Below are 24263 nucleotides of genomic sequence, written 5' to 3' on the forward strand. Positions count from 1 at the left end.
TTTTGGAATTGAACTTTTTTATTTAATATTTAATTATAAAGATTCATCCATATCATTATGTAACACTGTGCTTCATTCGACAGCCATATAATATTCCATCATGTGAATATTCCAGTTTATTTGCCCACTCCACTGCTCATGGGCATTTGCAATTCCTTTTGGAATTGCTATGAACATTCTTGTACAAATCTTCCAGTGTATATGGAGGAGTTTCTCTTGGATTTACCCCTAATATTGGAATAACTGGGCTGTAGGGTAAGTAAATGTTCAATTACAGGAGATATTCAAACTTCTTTCCAAAGTAATTCTTTGCTTTTCCAAGCTGGGTCAGTCTGTCCAGGTTAGACTGGGACCCCAGGGGCAGGAGACCCAATCTTTTCCTGAATTAGCATTGCTTAGCATTCAGTTAGCACCAGGCTGGATACCCAGGAGCCCAAGGGCAGAAACCCAGGCACCTGAGGCCTCCCAGTCTCAGCCAATACTAAGAGCAAACAGCAGGCAGGCACCACATATCACACACAGAAGCTAATTAAAGTTCTACTCCCTGGAGCTCCCTCTTCCTAGTTTCACTTGATTTTGAGTATGAAAGATCTTCTACGGCCCTCAGTTATAATGCAAATCCCAAGAAAAGAGAAGGCTTAACCTTATCCAAAATCCTTCTCAGCTGACACCTCTAATACCAAAACAAGAATTGGCAGGAAAGGTATAAAGAGCAAAATGAGTGACAGAAAGAGGAAGAGGAGGGATAAAAAAAGTGGGGAGAACCAAGAACACAAATGTTCTAGAATTATACTCCCTTTTCTGCACAAGGATCAGTTTTTCAGAAAAAAAAATTTTTAATTAAAAAAAGCAGTATTTTGCAAGTGACCACGAGCAATTTTTAATATCCCTGCCATTAAGGGATTACCTTTTTATGTTCAAGTTACAAAAACAACATAATGAGCACACAGCAATGATATATTGCCCCAAACTTCACATCCTCTGGAAGGTGAGCCCCTGTGATACTGGGGAATAGCTCTCAGGGATTTGGTCGTGGGCCAAACAACTGGAGCTCAGCCACAGATCAGGAACAAGAAAAACAAAACAAAAAAAGCATAATATAACAGAAAAAGGCATCAGGAGATGCCTAGGTGCTCAGCAAAAGGAGGAGAGCTGCCATAAAAACAGATGAGTCTCATCTCCCAGCTGCTACTACACCTCCAACAGCTCCCTGGCTACCTGTCCCACCGGAGCTCAAGGAATACTTGCTGGATGAATGAAGAATGACAGAAACACACAGAAGAGGATCATAGCCCTGTGGTGGCAGCAGCTTTCTCAGCCACACAGGGCAGCAGTGCTGAGGACAGCAGGAGGTGGCTGCAATGATGCAGCTCAGGAGAGCTTTTTCCATGCAAGTAAGCAGATTATCATGATTGGCTTAACATTTTTAGTTGCTTGTTGCTTAAATTAGATCATGGGCCACCTGAAGAAACTACGGAGGCTCGCTTGGGCACGTTGGTTGCTGAGGACTGATCACACAGAACTCCAAGTGTGAGAGGTGCTCTGTAACCAGAGGTCTGTAACCAGGCTGAGTTCCTGGGCTTCGGGGCCCTAGGAGCTAGAGCACAGTAACAGCAGCTGGTACAAATGGAACTAACAGTACTTGGACCAATGTGAGGCCCCAACTACAGCCCCAGTGTGTGGAGCTTCAACAGTTTTATTGGCTAAATGCTTCTTCCCAAGTTTACAGCTTAAAGCGTAGGCCTCGTCACTGGCTCCTCCTCCTGAGCCCCTAATGGGGTAGGAACCTTTAGCACAGGCCTAGAAATGGGGGGAGAGGGTATAATAAGTGAGTTAGAAACCTGCTGATGCTCCACAACTGGACAGCAGGATGGAAAAACTCCTATTTTCTAATGATGGAAACTGTCTCTAGAAAGACAAACAGGATGGAGATAGGACCCAGGGTGCAGCTTTGCCACTGGTCTCAGTTTCTGGTGCCGCCATGGGAGTATACCCTTCACCTCCCCACACTAGGACTTCAGGAATAGGGTGATGCTAGGTCAGCCTACACATTTTGCAAAAGTACATGGGCCCAAAATTGGCCAAGAGGTTTGGAATTACCAGCTCCCCAACCTGGCAGGATGGGAAGAAAGAAAATGTGTCCATGAAAAGCTTTCGGAAGTGAGTCAGGTTTTCCACCTGAACCTTGATGCTGTACTGATTGGCCAGGAAGTCTATGGTGCCTTGCACCACATACTCGTTCTGTAAGTGTGACAGTGAACAAGTGGAATAGACAACGTGGCCTCCTGGTTTGGTGGCGAGGAGTCCAGCCCTGAAACCAGAAAGAGAAAAACAAGTGACTACTGAGTTCCCAGAAGCAGGAGGACAATGGAAGGAGCTGGAAGCATGGTGAGTGGAGTCTACTGTGGGATGGGCAGCTGTGTTAGCCTCTGAAGCCCCTTCCACAAAGATGCCCCTGAAAAAGTCATTCTCAAAGCAGGGAACAACCCGGCCCTACTCCACAGGCCCTCCTCCGGAAGCAATCCCCTGAACTCTGACTCTGGTTATGGTCCAAAATCTGACGTTAGCTGTGCATCGAGTCCTTACCAGCCCTACAGAGCCTTGACTTCAGTAACTTTTTTCAAGCTCTCAAACTTTTGCTACTCACTAGAACTGGGACAAGCAAGGAGGTAAGGTAATGTAATAAATCTGTGCGGCCCACCCTGCTCTGTGTGTCCTACCACGTAGGGCTTTCACGCTCCAGAGGACCCTCCTATCACGTCTGTCTCCTCCAGGTTGTTCCTCAGCCAGAAGACCCTTCTGTGACTGATGGTTGTGGCAAGAGCTTCCAATCCCCCAGGTGACCGGCCCCCTGGAGCCCTGTGGCACCGGGGCCTGAGTTTTTGTAAATCTGTTACTCACGCGAGCAGCTGCACCTGAAGCATAGGCAACATCTGCCGTTCCTTCTTCCTCGACCGCTGAAAGATGTTGTTCTCCTCCTCACGAAGGGAATGGCGGTCTGTGGTACAGGGCACATCCACCAGCACCTGCCAGAAGTGTTGAAGGGTATACAGTATCAGAGCTCCTTACAGGCTGTCTTCCTTATACCCTTGCCCCAAGAGGTTTCACGCAGTGCTCCCTCTGCCCATCCTTCAGATGCAGAGAACCTAACAAAGCTTCTCATTTTAACCTGGTTATTTCACAGATAACTGTGAAATAATGAGTGGTAACACAGTATATTTAGGTATACTTGTGGCTGGTCAAAAAACCAAAGCCAATGCCCAAATAACTATAATTAAATAACTAATATTGACCTAGAAAGAAGTCTTTTTTTTTAAAGATTTTTATTTTTAAGTAATCACTACACCCAACAAGGGGCTCGAACCTATAATGCTGAGATCAAGAGTTGCATGCTCTATCAACTGAGCCAACCAAGTGCTCCTAGTAAAGTCTTTCATCCTTTAGGGTTCTGTCTTTGGCTCCGTCTTTAGCTACTTGAATGAAACATCCAATTTACAGATGATACAATGCCCAGAAGGTAGCTAATATACTGAATAACAGGATCAGGATTCAAAATTATTTTATGCTGAAACATCATATCCAATATGGAAAAATTTTAAAGTGAGAAATATAAAATCACTCATGCATCTCCACTAAGAGCCTATATATTCTGTGCTAGGCACAAGAAAGAAAAACAAAAATTAAAACAACAAAAAAGGGCAGCCCCGGTGGCGCAGCAGTTTAGTGCCGCCTTCAGCCCAGGCGCTACCTCTTTCTGTGTCTCCTGTGAATAAATAAAAGCCTTAAAACAACAACAACAAAAGTCCTATATTTATGTTTCTTTTTTTTTTTTAAGATTTTATTTATTTATTCATGGCAAACACACACAGAGAGAGAGGGAAAGGCAGAGACACAGGTAGAGGGAGAAGCAGGCTCCATGCAGGGAGCCCAACATGGGTCTCCAACCCGGGTCTCCAGGATCACACCCTGGGCCAAAGGCGGCGCTAAACCGCTGAGCCACCAGGGCTGCCCTATATTTATGTTTCAAAAAAAATCATCTGTGGAAGAGATCTATGAATTTTAGTTAAGCAGAAGCTCCAAGTAAATTAATAATGATAATGAAAGCATGCAAGCACAAGCTGAGTAATGATGATGGCTATGTGTCTAATTTTCATGGCCAGGTACATGGCCAGGTACTATCCTATGTGCCTAATCTTCATGGCCAGGTACTACAATGATGGCTATGTGCCTAATCTTCATAGGCCAGGTACCATGATGATGGCTATGTGCCTAATATTCATGGCCAGGTACTACGATGATGGCTATGTGTCTAATCTTCATAGTCAGGTATTTCCTAAAATACTCTCAAGGAATTATCTGGATAATCCTATGTAGCAATATTTCCTACTTTACAAATGAAGAAGCTGAAATTTCAGCAAGATGAAGCAACTTGTCAGAAGTCAGTAAGTGGCAACCCTGGGGTACAGAAACAGGTTAGGGGACAGGAGCGGTCATGCTCTATCCACTCTGTTCTGCTGCCTCCATGTCAAAAAAGCTGAATACGGGATCCCTACACAGGCAAAAAACAGGCCTCTTAAGCCTATCCAAGATTCTATAAGCCTTAGAGTGGTTGAGGCAGAACAGTGAAAACTGAACAGGTCAGATCAACGAGTCAGATGACAAGAGAGACAATAGCTATATATTTTTTATATTTTTAGAAGCATATGTTTTAATAAATACTTTTAGAATATGCCAGTTAAAAGAAAATACAAATAACTTAAAAATAGGAAATGACTTTCAACATCATTCATAATAAGAGAATGTAAATTAGATGCTATCAGTTTGGCAAAACCCAAAAAGTTTAATAATACTAGCAGTGGCAGGATATGAGAACACAGTACTCTTACACATTACCAGTAGAAACAAAACCAATGTAACCCGCACAGAGAGTGATTTAGTACCCTCTGTCAAAATCTTACATCCATATAAATTGTTATCCAGCAATGATACTTAAAAAGCATAAAAGTAAAAAGGACTGAACCTCAGGGTATATTATTAAATGAAGAAACTACAAAGTTCAAATAGTGAGAATAATACATCACCATTCCTTTATTCAAAAATACACACATACTGGAACACCTATGTGGGCTCAATGATTTGGGCATTGGACTCTCGATTTCAGCTCAGGTCATGATCTCAGGGTCATGAGATCGAGCCCTACATCAAGCTTGTACTGAGTGTGGAGCCTGCTTGAGACTCTATCTCTGCCCCATGCTCTGCTCACACACACGCATGTGCGCATACATTTTCTCTAAAATAAACAAAACCCAACAACACACATGCACATTTGTATTTGTATATCCACAAAGAATAATTCTTAAAGGATACAGATGAAAACAAACAATGATCATCTGTGGGGAGAGGAAAGATAGCTGAGAGACAGAAGTAAAAGGGAAGCACCTTCTGAATTTTACACCATGTGCTGTATTAATATTCAAAAATAAATTAGGTTATTCATACTTATTTTAATGAGGGCTTCTCACCAACCAAAGAAGTTGAGAAATAAAATAAGTCTAATAACTCCTTTCCCACTCAGGTTCAAACTCTTTCCTGCTAACTGTCTTTAATGAAGATAACACCAATGATTGTGCAGATGTGCAGACTCTGTTCTCCCAATCACCCACAGAGCACGGGCCAGGTCCAGAAATGGCCGTACGTCCTCAAACATGGAGGTCTGGATCCCACCTTCTCAGGGCCTGGTGCTGGGATGGGAAGGCCAGATTTGGCTAGCTGGATATCAGGAATCACTTACCCGGTCATAGGTGTCTCCCTCCAGTTCTCCCCACTTCCTGCCATCCCATGAGGTGACTCGAACCCGATTTCTATCCCTGATATCTTGAGGCACATAGCTGCGAAGGACCCTCTGTAGTCTGCCTGTTCGAGAAGTGGACAGATCATTGGCAGCGAGATTGCCTGTAGGAATAGAAATTTTTTTTTAAGATTTTATTTATTTATTCATGATAGACATAGAGAGAGAGAGAGGAGAGAGGCAGAGACACAGGCAGAGGGAGAAGCAGGCTCCGTGCTAGGAGCCTGACGCGGGACTCAATCCTGGGACTCCAGGATTGCGCCCTGGGCCAAAGGCAGGCGCCAAACCGCTGAGCCATTCAGGGATCCCCAGGAATAGAAATTTTAACATTGTGAGCAGCCCTGGTGGCTCAGCAGTTTAGCACCGCCTTCAGCCCAGGGTGTGATCCTGGGGTCCCGGGATCAAGTCCCACATCAGGCTCCCTGCGTGTAGCCTGCTTCTCCCTCTGCCTGTGTCTCTGCCTCTATCTCTCTCTCTCTCTCTCTCTCTCTCTCTCTCTGTGTATCTCATGAATAAATAAATAAAATCTTTAAAGAAAAAAAATTTAGCATTTTTTTTTTCTAATTCTGAGAAAAAAAATGTCATTGGAACCTTGGCAGGAATTGCACTGAATCTATAGATGGCTGTGGGTAGTATGGACATTTTATGCCTGTGAGAATAAAGAAACTTCAGGTCATAGCCAAACAAAACATCCCACCAGCAATGGTGCTAATAAAGAGCCAAAACAATTCTCAGGCAGAGCCAATCAATGCAAATCCCAGGAGGAGAGGCAAGTGGAGAAGAAATGTTTGTTATGTACATGGCACAGTACTAGGTACTCTAGAACAGGGGTTGCAAGGGCAACCCCAGGCCAGAATGGATATGTAAATAAATAAATAAAACAGACCAAATATGAATATTTCTAAATAAATACGCTTTCTCCTACTTTTTTGAAACATGTGTCTCTCTCCAGCTTTGGCAGATTCTACACATTTTTTAAAAATTTTTTAAATTTAATTTAATTTTTTTATTCATGAGAGAGAGAGAGAGAGAGAGAGGCAGAGACACAGGCAGAGGGAGAAGCAGGCTCCATGCGGGAGCCTGACGTGGGACTTGATCCTGAGACTCCAGGGCCATGCCTAGGGTCAAAGGCAGGCACTAAACTGCTGAGCCATCCAGGGATCCCCTCTACACATTATTTAATCAAAATTTATTTTTCTCTCATTCCTTAGTAATAGAACTCTAATTTTATTTAAGAGAAAGGGGAACAACATGCCTCTTTTTTCCCTCCTTTTATAACTAAGTATGACTAAATTTTGGTCAATGAATTGTAGGCACAATTATTGTGTGGGACCTGTGGGAAGATGTTTAAAAGAAGGTAATACAATTAGATGTGCCCCCTTTACCCAATCTTTTCTTCCTGCCTTGAATCTAATGTGATAACTTAAGTTCTAGCAGCCACCTTGGACCATGAGGCAATCCTGAGGATGGATGCCAGAAACCGAATAGGCTGTAAAAAGAAAGAAGGAGCACAGGACACCTGGGTAGCTCAGAAGTTGAGCGTCTGCAGTCAGCCCAGGGCATGATCCTGGAGTCCCAGGATCGAGTCCCACATCAGGCTCCCTGCAGGGAGCCTGCTTCTCCCTCTGCCTATGTCTCTGCCTTTCTCTCTCTCTGTGTGTCTCTCATGAATAAATAAATAAAATCTTAAAAAAAGGAAGGAAGAAAGGAAGGAAGGAAGGAAGGAAGGAAGGAAGGAAGGAAGGAAGGAAGGAAGGAAGGGCGCGCAAGTTCCTGATGATTGTGGAGACTCCATACCAGCTATATCCTAGCTCTCTTATGTAAGAGAGAAATAAACTTTTCTTCTTTAAGCCAGTTCATTGATTTTCTATTGAATATGACCAAACCTAATCCATCTATCTTCTACTTTCCTTTTTGTGACAGACACAAATTCAAGAAATTGCTCACTTTGGGGCACCTCGGGCTGGTTAAGCATCTACCTTCAATTCAGGTCGAGATCCTAGGGTCCTGGGATTGAGTTCCATGTCAGATTCCCTGCTCAGTAGGCAATCTGCTGCTCTCTCTCCCTCTGCCCTTCCCCCCCTGCTCATGTGCTCATGCTGTCTCTCAAATAAATCAATAAAATCTTAAAAAAAAAAAAAAAAAAGCTTGCCTTGCTCTTGACTCTACCATAAGAAAAACCTTACTGCAAGTTTGATGATAAATGGTGATTGATACCTGGTCTCAGAGTCAAGAAGTGAAAGGGAGAGGCAGAACAATGGTGAAGAACTAGAGGGCACACCTTATCCGATGGGAGCAATCCACCATGCACCAGTTTAGTGTTTCCACACAGACCTAGAGTCCCAATTTTTGAGGAAACTCAAAGAAGTAAAAATTGGATTCTCTGCTCAGGAGGAATTTGTAAAAAGATGTGAATGGAGAACAGAAAAGCTGGGTTCTGGTTCTGGCTCTATCTCCAACTCAGGTAAAAGTTAAATTCTTAAATCTCTTCAGAGTCAATTTCCCCCTCCATAAAATACGAGGACTCTCTTGGGTGAGGAGCTGGCATGGGGGCAAGGTGCTGGTAATTTAATACACCTTACAAGAGCAACTCTCAATTACTTCTCATTGGCCCTTCTTCCACCTCTTAGAGTCCAGATCCTCCTCTTCTAGGTAACCCTACCTCACTCATCCTCTTTCTGATGGATTCCCACAGCACTGGGTCAGATCAGCCCAGCACAGAGGCTGGGCTCCTACACTGGACTCCTTAAACCATACTAACACTTTTTCTCCTCTGCCTCTGCACTACCAGAAGGGAAGACAAACATGGTACCATGCAATCACCCACAGGGCCTACCGTGAGGCTGGAAGCTAACTCAAACTGTGCAAGTAATTGGCTGACGAGAACTGGAAGACAAGGGGCTCAGCCCATCAAAAAGTCTAAGGCATAAGGCAAGAGAAGCCTGGCTGAGTTCCAAGGTGAGTGGAAAACCCATAGCCCCCCTCTGGATACTTCTCAGGTCCCTGTGGAACGAAAGGTGCCTATTTTAAGGCAGGATGTCAGCAAGTAGATAGCTGAAGTGAACATCATGGCGCACATGGCCCTGGCTGGTGGCTGCACTACTGAGATGAACAAGACTCGTGCCTGTCCCTAAGGAATTCATGCTTAGAGCAGGAGAAGATGCATACACCATAAAGCTCTGACACAGGCTAATGTGCTAACAGTTGCAAGAGTGACGCCCATGGCATGGGAGTGTAGGAGACTGAGGCATCACTTTGCAACCGGCTAGCAAAAGTCATAAGGGAAGACTTCCAGGAGGTGGCACCCTTGAGCTGAGGCTTGAAGGCTGAAGGCTTCAGACAGGCCAGCTGGGATAGATAAGGTGGCCGGTATTCTAGGGAGAAAATGGAACATGAGCAAAAGATGGAGGCTTATTCAAACAACACAGAGTAGCAGAATGTGGCTGAAGCACACAAAGTCTGGGGAAGATTAACAAAGCTTTAAAGGGTGGCTGCAGCCAGATCTTATTGCTTTAGTTGGCAGACTAAGGAAATGAACTTAATCTTAGAGACAAAAGTAAACAGGGATAGAGGAGTGAAAGTGTCATGTGTAGATTGATCAGGGCCCTGGTTTATTTTTTTTTTTAATTTTTTTTTTAATTTTTATTTATTTATGATAGCCACAGAGAGATAGAGAGAGAGGCAGAGACACAGGCAGAGGGAGAAGCAGGCTCCATGCACCGGGAGCCTGACGTGGGATTCAATCCCCGGTCTCCAGGATCGCGCCCTGGGCCAAAGGCAGGCACCAAACCGCTGCGCCACCCAGGGATCCCAGGGCCCTGGTTTAATCTGCCTTCAAAGACCTTGCTCTGCTCAGCAATCTTTCTTGGCCAATTGACAGAGGAAGAGAGGAGAAAACTGCAAACAAAAATCCACCACCTTAGCAAGCAGGCACTATACCCCGCCTCTGACCTTGGGACCAGAGAGCCCATCCTACTTGGCAAGTCCCTGACTGAGGTAGGGGGCCCTCCCTGCCCAAGACACCAACCCTCTGACTTACGGCAACAGCCAGTCTGAAGCAGTGCTAGTGTCTTCCCCCCAGGGGCTGCACATAAGTCAAGCACAGTGTCACCAGGCTGCAGACCAAGGGCTAGGACAGGCAGCAAGGAAGCAGCATCCATCAGGTAGTAGTCCATGACACCCAGGCTGCCAAGCCTAGAAGAGAAGAGACCACCTTGAAGTCAAATTCCAAGTCAGGAGACCCACTGGAAGTCAAGGCCACTAAGCTCATGCTCTCAGGGACTATTGAGTTCTACTCAGCAAAAACTCATTTCTCAGAACCACTCACTCACTCATTCACTCATACAGCAGCCAGAGTAACCCATTTAAAACACAGATCGAGGGATCCCTGGATGGCTCAGTGGTTTAGCGCCTGCCTTTGGCCCAGGGCACGATCCTGGAGTCCCCAGATCGAGTCCCATGTCGGGCTCCCAGAATGGAGCCTGCTGCTCCCTCTTCCTGTGTCTCTGCCCCCCCCCCCATATATATATATCACAAATAAATAAATAAATCTTAAAAAAAAAAAACACACAGATCGAGGGGTGCCTGGCTGGCTTAGTCAGTGGAGCATACAACTTTTGATATCAGGGTTGTGGGGGGGGGGGTATTGCTGTTTTGTTAAGGATTTTATATATTTATTAGAAAGAGAGAGACAAAAAAAGAAAAAGAAAGAGAGAGACAGTGCAGGCATTAGGAAAGAGAGGGAGGGGCAGCCTGGGTGGCTCAGCAGTTTAGCTCTGCCTTCAGCCCAGGGCGTGATCCTGGAGACCCGGGATCGAGTCCCACGTCGGGCTCCCTGCATGGAGCCTGCTTCTCCCTCTGCCTGTGTCTCTGTCTCTCTCTCTCTGTGTCTCTCATAAATAAATAAATAAAATCTTTAAAAAAAAATGGAAAGAAAGGGAGAAGCAGAGGGGGATGGAAAGCGACAAGCAGACTCTGCACTGAGTGCAGGGCCAGATGCGGCACGCAGTCCCAGGACCCCGAGATCATGATCCAAGCCGAAACCAAGAGCCAGAGGCCCAACTGACTGAGCCACCCAGGTGCCCTGAGATTGTGACTTTGAGCCCCATGTTGGGTGCACAGATCACTTAAAATCTTTAAGGAAAACAAAACAGCTCACAGATTAATTCACTCTTATCCAGCCAACCAATCCATTTCTTAATTGCCCTTCCTTAATTAAGCCAGGCACGTTCCAGTCTGAGGCTTTTGTAGCTGCTCTACTTTCTGGCTATAAAACTCCTTCCCTGGGACACCTGGGTGGCTTAGTGGTACAGCTTCTGCCTTTGCCCCAGGGCATGATCCTGGAGTCCTGGGCTGGAGTCCCACATTGGGCTCCCTTTATGGAGCCTGCTTCTCCCTCTGCCTATGTCTCTGACTCTCTCTGTGTGTCTCTCATGAATAAATAAAATCTTTTAAAAAATAAAAATTAAAAAAATAAAACTCCTCCTCCAAATAGCCCTGAATTGATTCCTCACTTCTTTCAGTCTCTCCTCAAAGTTCTCTCCATAAAAGTTATCTCACCAGAGAGATACTGGCATTCCCTGACTACTTTATCTGAAAATTAGCACCCCTTCCTTCCATCACCTCCTAGCTCTCTATGTTACATTATTTTTCTTTAAAGCACTTATTGTTCAAAAAATTAATTAATTACTTAATTAAAAAATTACAAAAGCACTTATCGTTCACTTTATATGTACACGTGTGTGTGTGTGTGTATGTATACTTTCCTTCTCCTCCTCCCCCTTTAGAATGAAGGCAGAGACTTTGTTCATTCACTGTAATAACCCCAGCACCCGAAACACCACCTGGCATACTGGAGGAACTTGGTGTTACTGGAGTACATATTAAGATACAAAACGCTTTGTTGCCTTAGAGAAGAATGCCATCTGTTGTGCCTCTCACGGTTACCTGAGTCAGGCCTGCTGAAGAAATAGGCCCTCATTAGGTAAAGGAAGGGAAGAAGGGAAGAAGGGAGGAAGGGAGGAAGAAACGGGAGCACCCCAAGAGAAGAAAAAAGAACAAAGCAAAAGCATGGAAGCAGGCAAACTCATAGCTCCTTTCAGAAACAATGAGAAATCTTGTGTCATAGAAATACAAAATGGATGAGACTGAGGTTGAAAAGCACATAGAGGCTAGATTCTAAAAAGTCTTAAACCCTATGCTAGGGTTTAAGACTGTAACCTGCAGGCAGCTACCCAAGTTTGTTTAAGACTGTAACCTGCAGGCAGCTACCCAAGTTTGTGAAGAAAGTAACATGATCACCTAAATAGAATTTTAGAAAGCTGGGTGGACCAGAAAGAACAAATTAGAAATCAACACCAGTGAGAAGGCTGTGATGAGTCCAAGGCAGGAAGACAGGAGCCATGTGAATAGAGAGAGGGGGATGATGGACAACAACCTAATGGGCACAGAAGGACTCTTCACTCCCAGGCCAGTTGTCATAAGCCATTCCCTGCCCCCGAGACACAGCTCAGCCACTGTGGACAGACTCAAGGAGACAGAAGCCTGATCCTTGCTGCTCTGATGGGAAGGCTCTAGGAGAAAAATGTGACAAGACAGGACACATAGTACCCTGGAGGGTCTGCTACAAGAGCTACAGTCCCCAGGCTTGAGGTGGTGACACCTTCACAAATAGGCTCAGACTATGGTGGGATATTTTCAAAGTCGAATCACACTAGGATTATCCCTGAAACTGTGTGCCTAATGCCTCACAGAGGAGAATGACAAGAAGTCTGAGAAAAGCACAGAATTCCTATCACACCAGCACGGGTCTAGGAAACCCATTCTCATCAGTTCCTTCCTTTTGGAAGCATCGTTCAACCTTTTTTTGGGTCACAGACAGAATCTGCTGAAAGCTATAGTCCTTCTTTCAAAAAAAAAAGGGGGGGGGATCCCTGGGTGGCTCAGCGGTTTAGCGCCTGCCTTCGGCCTAGGACGTGATTCTGGAGTCCCGGGATCGAGTCCCACGTCAGGCTCCCTGCATGGAGCCTGCTTCTCCCTCTGCCTGTGTCTCTGCCTCTCTCTCTCTCTCTCTCTCTCTCTCTCTCTCTCTCTCTCTGTGTGTGTCTCTCGTGAATAAATAAAAATATTTTTTTTTAAAAAAGGGACAATTTTTCAGACAATTTCAGGAGATTCCTGGACTCCCTAAATATATCCTTGACCTCCTGAGAGATTAGGATTCCCGATTTATAGGGAACCTATCAAGACAAGAAGGAAACTCAAACCTCTCTGCATAGAAGCCAAGCACCTCAGGCAACTTAGGAAACCACATGGTGCTGTGTCCACTGTTCTGCCTAAAATCAGTGCCTCCGAACTGGTCTCCAGCCCTGCCCCAATCTATCTCCCTCTCACCCGCATTTACTAACATGATCTTCCTGAAGCATAACTTTGATGAGAACACCGCCAGTAAGAGAGACTGTGAACTCTATATTGGAGGTGCTGTACTAGTGTCTCAGATACATCACTTCATTTATTTATTTTTTAAGATTTTATTTATTTATTCATGAAAGACAGAGAGAGAGAGAGAGAGGTAGAGACACAGACAGAGGGAGGAGCAGGCTCCCTGCAGGGAGCCTGATGTGGGACTCAATCTAGGGTCTCCAGGATCACTCTCTGGACCAAAGGCAGTGCTAAACCACTGGGCCACCAGGGCTGCCCCATCACTTCATTTAGACCTCACCATAACCCTGTGAGGCAGGAGAACCCAGATTCCAGAGAGAAACTGTCTGGATCTCAAATCCAGCCAAACTTCTCAACAGTTGTGTGCCTTCGGCAAATTACTTGACTTCTCTGTGCATCAGCATCCTCATCTGTAATAAGGGTGGCTACCAGACAGGATTATTTTGAAGATTAAAGAAATTAATATTAAAAAAATAAATTAATAGAAGCCAAGCGCTTGTACAGTAGTTGACACACAAGCTGATAATAGTATCAGTGCCATTATGTTCCAGATGAGTTTCCAGATAAGGAAACCGAGAGTCAGTTATCCAAAGCTATGTGTCCAATAAGTCATGAAGGCAAAATCCAAATCTAGGTTTTCTTGACTCCGAAGGCCATGCTTATAACCACTGTGCGTTATTGCCTTTCCCCTACCCCGTAACCCTTCCCAGTAGTTCTCTAGAACACATCTTGGCAGTTTACAACAATATGGCTAAAGGGTGCATGGTCTGAAGCCATCCAACCTTGGCAAGTAAAGCCATTTATAAGCAACCCTGGGCCATCAGGAAAATCCCTTCTCCCAAACCTGTAAGTTCCTGGCATTCAAGATTCCCAAATGTGGCCCCTCCACATACTCTCCAGCTTTGCCTCCTAGTTTTCCTAAGCATGCAGCCTTCCTTCAAACCAGTAGCTAGAACTATATATAGTCTTGCCTCTCTCCAATCTGCTTTCCACACAGCAGCCTGAATTTTGAAAATTCAAAGCTGGTCATGTCACTCCCTTCCTTAAAACTTTTCATGGCTCCCTCTTCCTTTTAGAGAAAAAGTCCAAAATCCCATATGACCTAGAAGACCTTTCAAAATCTGGCTCTGCCACCTTCTGTAGCCTCTCACCCCCATCCCCATCCCCATTTAATTCCTATTCATTTTCCAAGCTTTAATTCTTATTCATTTTCAGGTCTTCACTTAAATTTCATTTCCTCAGAAAAGACTGGGTTAGATCTCCTAATTATAAAACTTCATAGTATCTTGTACTTTTCCTTTGTAGCACTTATCACAATTATAGTTCCTTAATAGAATAGTTTCTCACTATATATAAATAGTTTCTCACTAGACTGTAAGTTCCGTGAGGGCTTCAACTTCATATATACCTGAGCACTGGCTGAGAAGACTAGAAGTCCCCTCACCAACAACCCCTCTGGTACTATGTGTCCCAGGTAAGTCTCACTCATTCTTTGCTACTGTGAGTTTATTTGTCCTACTCATCTGGATGGGTGGCTATGAGGGCAAAATGAGAAAGCAGGTGTAAATAATACACATTTTAACTGTAGAGGGTATAATAAGTGCTCAAGTCAGAGACGCAGTCTTCCATAGGGGGCATCAGAGCAGAACAGGTTCAAAGGGCAGGTTCTGGAGTCAAAATGCCTGGGTCTAAACACTAGCTGTACCACTTGGTATCTCAGGGACCTAAAGCAAGAATGTACCTTAACTTCTCTGCACCTGTCTCCTCAAATGTAAAAGAGTAACAATAATATTACCTACCTCAGAAGGCTGTTGACAGAACAAAGGAGATAATGCACACACAACACTTAGAAAAACACCTAGCATATATAAGCACTCAATAAATATTTTTTCCGTCTACTTCCAGAAGACACCCAGGACAACCCCAGCCATGGCTCCAGATCCTACCTGGCAGGAGGGAACCGACTGACATCCCCTCTGGCAAAAGTGAAGCATCGAAGGTTTGGGCTGTAGGCCCCAGAAGCTTGAGGTGGAGTTGTAGTTTGGCCACTCTCTGGCTCTGGTTCCCCGTGGGAGATGGCTTCACTCACAAAGTCCCTGGCATTTAGCTGCTCCAGCTCCCCACTCACATGATCCCAGGCAGCAAAGTTATTAACCAGCGCACCATACTTCTGCTCTGAAAGGAGACTGACCCGGATGGATGGCCAAAGATCACCAAATTGCACACTGTAGGTCATGTCAAAATTCTGCAGAGCCAGTTGGGTGGCAGGAAATTTGGGCTCTGTGGCAGCCTGAAAGGAAAAGAATGGGCTTAATAATCTTCCAAGTCTTTTTTTTTTTTTTTTAAGATTTTATTTATTTATTCATGAGAGAGAGAGGCAGAGGCACAGGCAGAGACACAGGCAGAGGGAGAAGCAGGCTCCATGCAGGGAACCTGATGTGGGACTCGCTCCCAAGACTCCAGGATTATGCACCAGGCCAAAGGCAGGTGCTAAACCACTGAGCCACCCAGAGATCCCCCCAAGTCTTGCCTCTCCCCTACCACCTGACCTCACCAATACCTCAGAGCCCTGCAGTAAACATGGAACCAGCTAGTGCCCACTCCTGCCTTTGCATCCTGCCTCTGCCAGCCAGAAAAGAAGTATGAAAGAGAAAAGTACTAGGTGCCTGCCTTTCTAAATCAGTTCCATGAGGGCTCCGAGTTGTGAGGAAAAAAGCTGTGGCTCTCACAACAGCATGTGTGGGTCACCCAGAAAGGGGGTGATCCTTGAGGCCCGGGAGGAAGAAGAACTTAAGAGAACTGGGAGCTCAGGATAGGACTCTGAGGAAAGTCTACAGAAGGTTGGAAGAAACTACGAAGGCCCTGGGGGAAGCTTCAGCCTGAAAAACAAAAGACGCTTTCTTTCTCAACAGTCCTTTCATCTTCTAAAGCATTTTGTCTCCTAGCTTCTGTGAGCACCAGAACAGCTCAGTGAGATACAAAAGATACCCACCTTCCACATTTGGTGGGGATATACAGTAACTTACCTAAGGTCATGCGATGCCGGACACCATAAGGCTTAGAATCACAGGGCTGAGGGTCATTTGGGGAGAGTTCCTAGACCCCAGGAAGGTGGGATAAGGAGAACTCACAGATACCTCATGGTATAAACAAAAAATGGGGACTTCTGCAGGGGTAGCAGAGCAGGACTGGAATCAGGCTTGCAGAGCAGAAACACAGATTAAAAGGAAAATGAAGACGTCGGCTGTGGGGTCCCTAGGTCGGTCCAGGTTGCCACAGCTGGGACACTCGCTCGGGCTAGCAGTCCTAATAGTATTAATTTTGCTCCAGCCTGCACTTTGGGTTTGGTCCTCTGGCCCTCATTTCTTGTTATGGCGGGGACTCTTGCTCCGACCATGACTTCTGCTGTGACGACCATGACTTCTGCTGTGATGGGGACTCTGGCTCTGGCCTTGACCTTTGCCAGGGCGGGGACTCTTGCTCCGGCTCCTGCTGTGGTGGGGACTCTTGCTCTTGCCCTGCCGTCTGCCATGGCGAGGACTCTTACTTTGGCTCTGACTTTTGCTACACTGTGAACTCTCACCCTGGCCCTGATTTCCGCTACCCTGAAGATTCTCACTCTTATCCTGATTCACACTTTGGTGGGGACTATTGCTCTGGCTCCTACTTCTCTTTCGACCAGGACTCCTGTTCTGGCTCTGAGTTCTTTGAGGATGGAAACTCTTGCTTTGACTTCGACTTCTTCTGGGGTGGTGGGTATTCTCATTCTTGCTGTGGCTGTCACTACTCTGGCATTCACTAATAATAACAGTTGAACTACGGCTGAGATTAGAGCTACAGCTAGAAGTCTTGGATGAAGACAAAGGACAGCTATAGGGGATCTGAGGGCACTCTTTGCGGGGGCCTCGAGGGGCCACAGAGTAGACATGGAAGCCACAGGGCATAGTATCAGGGTGGCACCGGGGTTGGGGGGCAATGGGTAAACACTGAGGATCAAAGGGTGTCCGCAAAGGGATAAAAGAATAGATGTGGGTGGAACAGGGAGGTGGCACAGGCAGGCGACGAGGTTGGGGTCGGCACTTGGGAGTGCTATAAATGCCACAGGGGGACACTATGGGCAGCTTATGACACTGAGGGGGGCCAAGGAGTGGGCAGGGATCAGAAGTTGAGGGAACCACAGAATATACATGGGTATTGCATGGGGGTCCTATGGGGAGCCCACAGGGGCTGCTCTGAACGTAAGTATTGGGTGGGACAGAACAAAAAGGAAGGCGAAGGGGAAGACAAGTGGGGATGACAGGTTTGAGGGTCCTAGGGATCACAGTAGGTAAGGCAGTTCTTTGGGGAAGTTCTTTGGGGCAGGAATTTGAGCAAGTGGTAATGGATGTCACCATACAAGAAGGACCAGAAGGGTGGGAGGGAGGTGGAGGAGAGGCACAGGCCTTAGGAGGCCTGGGCTGGTCAAAAGGACTGTGCTGGAGAGGAATGATCAGGGAGCGACATCTGTGGGGAGGACACGGTGGTTTTAACTCTGGGCATTTGGGGGACTTCACTTGTGGGCAAGCTGGGGTAGGGAGAGGTGGTTCATTATAGCTTCTGTGGGGGGGTGACTGGGGTGGAGATATGAACTGGTTGCCGAGGGGGGAAGGGAAGGAGAAGACAGGATAGGGACACTGAGAGGACAGGGGAAGAGGAGGTTCCGGGGGACAGGGGGAACAAGAGAGTGTGGTGCCTGGCTCCACAAAGAGGCAAGAGCTCCCACCAGTCTCCCAGGTGAAGACAGACTCAAAGCAAGGCTTCACGGGAGCCTGGGATGGGGGTGCGCAAGGAGAGCCAGTAGCCCTAACAGGCAGGCGGATGGCACAGCAAGGGCCAGCAGGCGCAGGGATGTGAGGGATGTGGGCCTCTTGAGAAAAATGGGAATGGTGAAAGGAGCCCTCCTGAGACGAGCTGGGAGGGCAGGATGTGCCTGCCTGAGAAGAAAGTGGGGGGCCACAGCAATTTTTCCCAAGGGGCAAGTCAAGCTGTGGTTTAGGTTCACAAGAGTCTGGAGGCTTAAGGCAACCTTGGCAAAAGCTGCCAGAGGGTGGGGAACATGCTGGGGAGAGAAGAGGGTCATTATAACTTTTGCCTGAGGACCAGGTGCAGAGCACAGGTGAGAAGACCGGCCCAGTTTCCAAAACCCTGTGAGAAAGGGGTGGAGAAACCACAGATCTGATCTCCATGGGCCGGTGAGCAAGAGGAGGTGAAATAACCAGGCCAGATGCCAGGGGCCTATGAGCAACAGTAGGTGAAACAATGGGGCAAGTCCCTTGGGACCCAGAGGTGACAGAAGGTGAAATCATGGGGCCGGTTTCCAAAGGCACATGAGGGAGGACAGGGGAAGTCACCGGGCTGGTTCCCAAGGGCCGATGAGGAAGAGGAGGGGAAGTCACCGGGCTGGTTACCGGGGCCGAAGGGTACCCACCACAGTAACAGAGGTAACTCGGCTGGTCAACACAAGGGCCTCGGGGGCAGGGACGCGGTGTTCTCGGGGGACTGATCCAGCTGCAGTAAGGGCTCTGCGGACGAACAGGGGGGGGCCCCAGAAGGCCGAACCGGTCAAAACAAGGGCTCGAAGGAGGCGAACGCAAGAGGATGGGCTCGCGGCAGCAAGGCCTGGCAAGGACTGGAGAACAGGGTTCTAAAGAACATCTCACGGGGCGCAGCGCGGGCTGGGGCGGCGGGGACGGGGGCGGCGGCGGGGAGGGAAGCCGTCTGGGTCTCGAGGAGGGCGAGGCGGTCAGCGGGGAAAGGCCGGGCCCACAGGGGAGGCCGCAGAAAGGGTCCCCGGAGAAGTGGGGGGAGTCGAGCGGGTGGGAGGAGTCGCTGCACGCTTCGCCTGGGTTCGGGGAGAGGCCGGGAGGGTGCGCAGGGTGATCGCTGTAACCCTTCCTGGGCGCCAGAGGCACCCCGAGGGTGAGGATGGGGTTGAATCCTTTCCCGGGGGGCGGTGGAGACCCAGGGAGGAAGGGGTTGTCGCTAAAACATTTTTCGAGGGGGGAGGTCGGCCGGGCTGAAAGTTCTAGGAGGAAAGGCGGAGGAGAGGTCATGGAGGGAGGGAGGGAGGGGGGAGGGCCGGGGTAGGAAAGGAAGGGAGGGAGGGGCGCAGGGAGGGATAGTGGGGGCCAAGGGGAAGGTCGCCCGGAGGCGGGGAGCAAGAGGCGGTGACATAACTGAAAGAATGAGGGCGGGTGATGACGTAACTTAGAGGGGCGGAGTCGGGAGGGCGCTGACGTAACAGCAGCGACAGCCCCAGCCTTGTGACGAAATAAAGGGGCGGACGGAGGCGAAGACGGAACAGACAGGAAAGGGGCGGGGGGGGGCCTCGCGACGCCCCTGCGGGCGGGGGAGGGCGGGGGCGTCCCGGGGGCCGGGCCGTGGAGGCGCCGGGGCAGCTTTGCGGGGGGCGGCGGCCCGACGTTACCCATTTCTTCTTGTGCCGGTGTCTCCGCAGGACGGTCGCGAAGTGCGCGCGCTTCAGCACGTCCCGAGCTCGCCTCCCGACCAGCGCGGCCATCGCCCGCGTGCAGCGCGGAGGAATTCCGGCCGGAACCGCGAGGGCGGACGCGCAGGTTCCGGAGACGCGGCGGCGCCGCTCCGGGCGCAGAGAGGCGGGGAGTCCGGCGGCCCCTGGAGCCCCGGGTCCGGCCCACCCTGACCAGCCAGGTGCCAGCCCGCCCGCCAGGGGTCTTCCTTGGGTGCTCGGAATGGGGCCCCTGCCGGGAGGTCTGGGCTTTGGGAGAGACTCGGTTAAAGCCCCAGCCCACCGGTTGGGGGAGGAGCGAGGCCTGGGACCGGCGGGTGAGCCCTGAAGCAGCGGGGCGGGGGCCGGGGGGCCTCCAGGCAGAGAAGTCGAGGCCAGACTTGTGGGCAGAGGCGGCTTTAGAGTGAAGCCCACGAAGCTTGAGGTTTGAGAACCTGTCACTTGCGGCGCTCCTTTGGCCCTGGGCTTAATGATTGTTTTAAAGAAGGCCCTCGAAGTGTGTAAGCGGTAGTCGCCACAAAACTTGACTCCACCGTACGGGGCCAGTAGAAAGGATATGATCAGATAGGGGCTTTTAAAAATGGGGATCCCTGGGTGGCTCAGCGGTTTAGCGCCTGCCTTCGGCCCAGGGTGTGACCCCGGGGTCTCGGGATCGAGTCCCGCGTCAGGCTCCTGCTCCCTCTGCCTGTGTCTCTGCCCCTCTCTCTCTCTGTCTCTAATGAATAAATAAATAAAATCTTAAAAAAAAATCATCCGGAAGCTTACTGGTTGGTGCATACACGTGTACTAGGTGTTGGGAGAGAGCGTGGGAGCTCCGTGTCCCTTCCCTATACTTTGCACTATGCATCCCTCCATCTGACTGTTTCTGAGTTATATCCTTTTTTTTTTTTTTTTTTTTTTAAGATTTTATTTAATCATGAGAGACACACAGAAAGAGGCAGAGACACAGGCAGAGGGAGAGGCAGGCTCCATGCAGGGAGCCCGATGTGGAACTCCATCCCGGGTCTCCAGGATCAGGCCCTGGGCCGAAGGCGGCGCGAAACCGCGGAGCCACCTGAGCTGCCCTGAGTTATATCCTTTAATAATAAACGAGCGATCTAGTGAGTAAAGGTTTCCTGAGATCTGTGAGCTGCTCCAGCGAGTTAATAGAGCCCAAAGATGGGGCCCTGGGGACCTCATCTCTAGGCAGAGAGTCAGCAGTACAGATGTGAGCGGTCAGTAAAGCTGAAGTATTCAAAAGATATCAGCCACTATTTCAAACTCCATCAGAGTCCTGTCAGTTTCAGGAGGCAGGAAATTGGGTACATTTTTATTGGAGTTACAGGAGTGATGAAGCAGGTGTGAATTTTAAGACAACAATCTCTTCACTACCATAGAAAATTAGAAGTAGTGAGGAACCCTTGTAGCACTTTGAGCTTTTCCAGTACTTTATGGATTGTGAACTCCCAAAGCTGCATGTGAATGAGGGAATTTTTAGCCTCTGCTCAAATTGTATTCTTCTTGATGTGGGTTGTAAAGTCCCGGTGAAAAACATATACCTTTATTTCCTCATTTACAGGAATAGTTACCAAAACTTTAAATATCATAAATAGAATCTTGTGTTTATCACTAAAAAAAAAAAAAAATCATCTGACAGTTGATAATTATAGTAAGTAGGCTTACAGCAGGGAGATCAGATGAGAGAAGATGATTCTGGATTACAGTGGTGCCAGTAAAGGTAGAGAAAAGGATTGATTCCGCTTAAAATAAAGGGAGAATTAACAGGACTTGCTGATTGGCCCTATCTATCTAAACTAGTATATCCTACACCACCAGTTAATAGCTGCCCTCCTAACCTGCTTTTATTCTTATAACATGTATTTTTTCATACAGTCTGCTAAATTATAATTTTCAAAAGGTTGGAAACATAATCCTTATACAAAGATAAAAAATGCCAAAGATTTTCTTCATCATAAGAAACTGCTCCTCCATCATTAGCCTAAGTAATGAGGGAACCAGTTAGATGGTAAGGCTTGTTCAAATGAGAACTTGAGTTTCAGAGATTTAGGTTATCAGCCAAAGGAATGCTGAAATGAATTTGTTAATAGTTGCAAAAATGTTGATATCTTATTAAGTAATAAACTGTAATGTTTGGGATTATTGCTTCTACCAGATGGAAATCAATCCCATCTCTACTGATCAAAATTCTGTTGCATCACTATGGCTAGGAATCACTTGCATTGCCATTGGTTTTCTTTCCTTTTTTTTTTTTTAATATTTTATTTATTTATTCATGAGAAAGAGGGAGAAGGGCAGAGACGAAGGGCAGAGACACAGGCAGAGGGAGAAGTAGGCTCCATGCGGGGAGCCCGACATGGGACTCAGTCCTGGGTCTCCAGGATCACTCCCTGGGCTGCAGGCAGCGCTAAACCGCTGAGCCACCCGGGCTGCCCGCCATTGGTTTTCTACAAATTAACCTAACACCTACAAAGTTGTGCAGTACCCTAGTCAATATAAAGTTGATCCAAGGTATATCCTGGCACTATGTAAAGGAGCACCCAGTAATTCTCTTCTGCCCATTTACAAGTTCTGAACAATTCTTCTTACCGGTTTTGCCCTCACTAGAATGTAAGATTTTAAAAATCAAGGATTTTCTTTAATTCATTGTTGAATTATCAGCACCTAGAACTGTATGTGGTACATAGTTGGCTCTCATTAAAGGTTTATTGAATGACTGAGTGACTGAGTGAAAGATGAGTTTGTTACAGGGACCTAGCAGTTGTAAGATGGAGGAAGGTATGTACATAGAGAAAAGCCTTTAAAAAAAAAAAAAAAGCTCATGGCAGCCTTTTCTGACCACAGGTCCTGTCCTCATGCTATTGTAAAAAACACTTTTTTGCACCAAAAGGAGAGAAATGAATAAGTAAATAAATAAATGGCTCATGACACTTAAATCCAGATAAGGATCCAGTGAACAGAGATTGAATACACTAAATAGGAGGTATCCCAGTATACCTGTTCTCAAAGGTTTATACCAAATATGGAGTGTGAAGACCACAACCACCATCTCCCTGCAAAGGACCCCTTACAACTCCAAGCCTCAGTTTACCCAACTATAAAATAAGGGATCAAGGGAGAAAGGGTTGGATTAGATCAATGATTCTCAAACTTTTTGGTCTTGGGACCCCTTTAGACTCTTAAAAATTAAGAATTATTAGGTTTTTATTTACCAATATCTGCCAGATTAGAAATTAGAACAAAAAATTTTAATGTTTATTCATTAAAAATAACAGTAATAAATAACAGTAATAAACCCATTGCATGTTAATATAGGTATCTTTATGAAAAAGTTATAGTTTTCTAAAAGAAATTTATTATAATGCATTATTTTACAAATATCTGGCAAATTAATGTCTGGCTTTTTTTTTTTTTTTTTTTTTAATTCATGAGAGATCTATATATATTTAGAGAGAGAGGCAGAGGGAGAAGTAGGCTCCGTGCAAGGAGCCTGACATGGGACTCGATCCGGGGTCTCCAGGATAGCGCCCTGGGCCAAAGGCAGGTGTCAAACCACTGAGCCATCCAGGCATCCCTCCAAATCCTAATTTTGCTTGAAAGCTTAATTTTTATCTCTGGCAACTAGTACTATCAATTGTTTTTCTTGAAGTGACAGGCTTATATTGTTCATTTTTCAAAAAAATGCTTTTAAAATATATTTGATTTCAAAAAATATATATATATATTTGATTTCTATTGATCTTCTGTCCTGACACTTTGCTAAGTTAAATTAGGTTTTGGGGGCAGGCCAGGTGGCTTGGTGGTTTAGCGCCACCTTTGGCCCAGCACGCGATCCTGGAGACCAGGGATCGATTCCTGAGTCAGGCTCCCTGTGGAGCCTGCTTCTCCCTCTGCCTGTGTCTCTGCCTCTTTCTGTGTGTGTCTCTAATTAATAAATAAATAAAATCTTTTAAAAAATTATGTTTTGGTAACTTTTTTGGAAATATCTTCACCTTTTCTATACATAATGCCATGTCTTCTATAAAGACACTTTTACTTCTTTACAATCTGAATTCATTTTTTTCTTTGCATTATTTTACTATTTATGATTTACAGTACACTGTTCAATACAGGTGGTAGTAGTAGAGTGCCTTGTTCCCATTCTTCAGGGGAAAGCATTCAGTATTTCATCATTATATATGATGTTAACCATAGTTTTTACAACAGATGTCCTATACAAGATTGAGAAAGTTGCCTTCTTTCCTAGGTAAGATTTTTTTTTTTTAAGATTTTATTTATTTATTCATGAGACACAGAGAGAGAGGCAGAGACACAGGCAGAGGGAGGAGAAGCAGGCTCCATGCAAGGAGCCCAATATGGGACTTGATCCCAGAACCACTGGATCAAACCCTGAGCCAAAGGCAGATGCTCAACCACTGAGCCATCCAGGCATTCCCCAACTTTGAATTCCTGTTA

The 24263-nt window shown here is 46.6% G+C and overlaps 1 protein-coding gene and 1 long non-coding RNA gene across 3 annotated transcripts in view; one reads left to right on the plus strand and one right to left on the minus strand.

Moving 5' to 3' along the window:
- Nucleotides 1–19943, minus strand: NSUN4 (NOP2/Sun RNA methyltransferase 4). Of its 2 annotated transcripts, none has more exons than XM_025991905.2 (6): nucleotides 19752–19943; nucleotides 15232–15575; nucleotides 9888–10042; nucleotides 5792–5952; nucleotides 2902–3026; nucleotides 1–2311 (listed from the first exon to the last, which is right to left on the minus strand). In XM_025991905.2, the coding sequence occupies exons 1-6, from the start codon at nucleotides 19842–19844 to the stop codon at nucleotides 2035–2037; spliced, it is 1155 nt and encodes a 384-aa protein (XP_025847690.1). In that variant the 5' UTR covers nucleotides 19845–19943; the 3' UTR covers nucleotides 1–2034. The 2 variants fall into 2 exon arrangements, with proteins under 2 accessions (XP_025847690.1, XP_025847691.1); XM_025991906.2 differs by lacking the exon at nucleotides 19752–19943 and adding an exon at nucleotides 18753–19541.
- The window catches only part of LOC112914765 (uncharacterized), an 11578-nt gene continuing 6467 nt past the window's right edge, over nucleotides 19153–24263 (plus strand). Inside the window, exons 1-2 of the long non-coding RNA XR_003233932.2 lie at nucleotides 19153–19243; nucleotides 19782–19993. This is a non-coding gene — a long non-coding RNA (uncharacterized lncRNA). The remainder of the gene's footprint in view (nucleotides 19244–19781; nucleotides 19994–24263) is intronic.

Source organism: Vulpes vulpes, chromosome 10 (genome assembly GCF_048418805.1).
Source record: "Vulpes vulpes isolate BD-2025 chromosome 10, VulVul3, whole genome shotgun sequence".
Lineage (NCBI taxonomy): Eukaryota > Metazoa > Chordata > Mammalia > Carnivora > Canidae > Vulpes > Vulpes vulpes.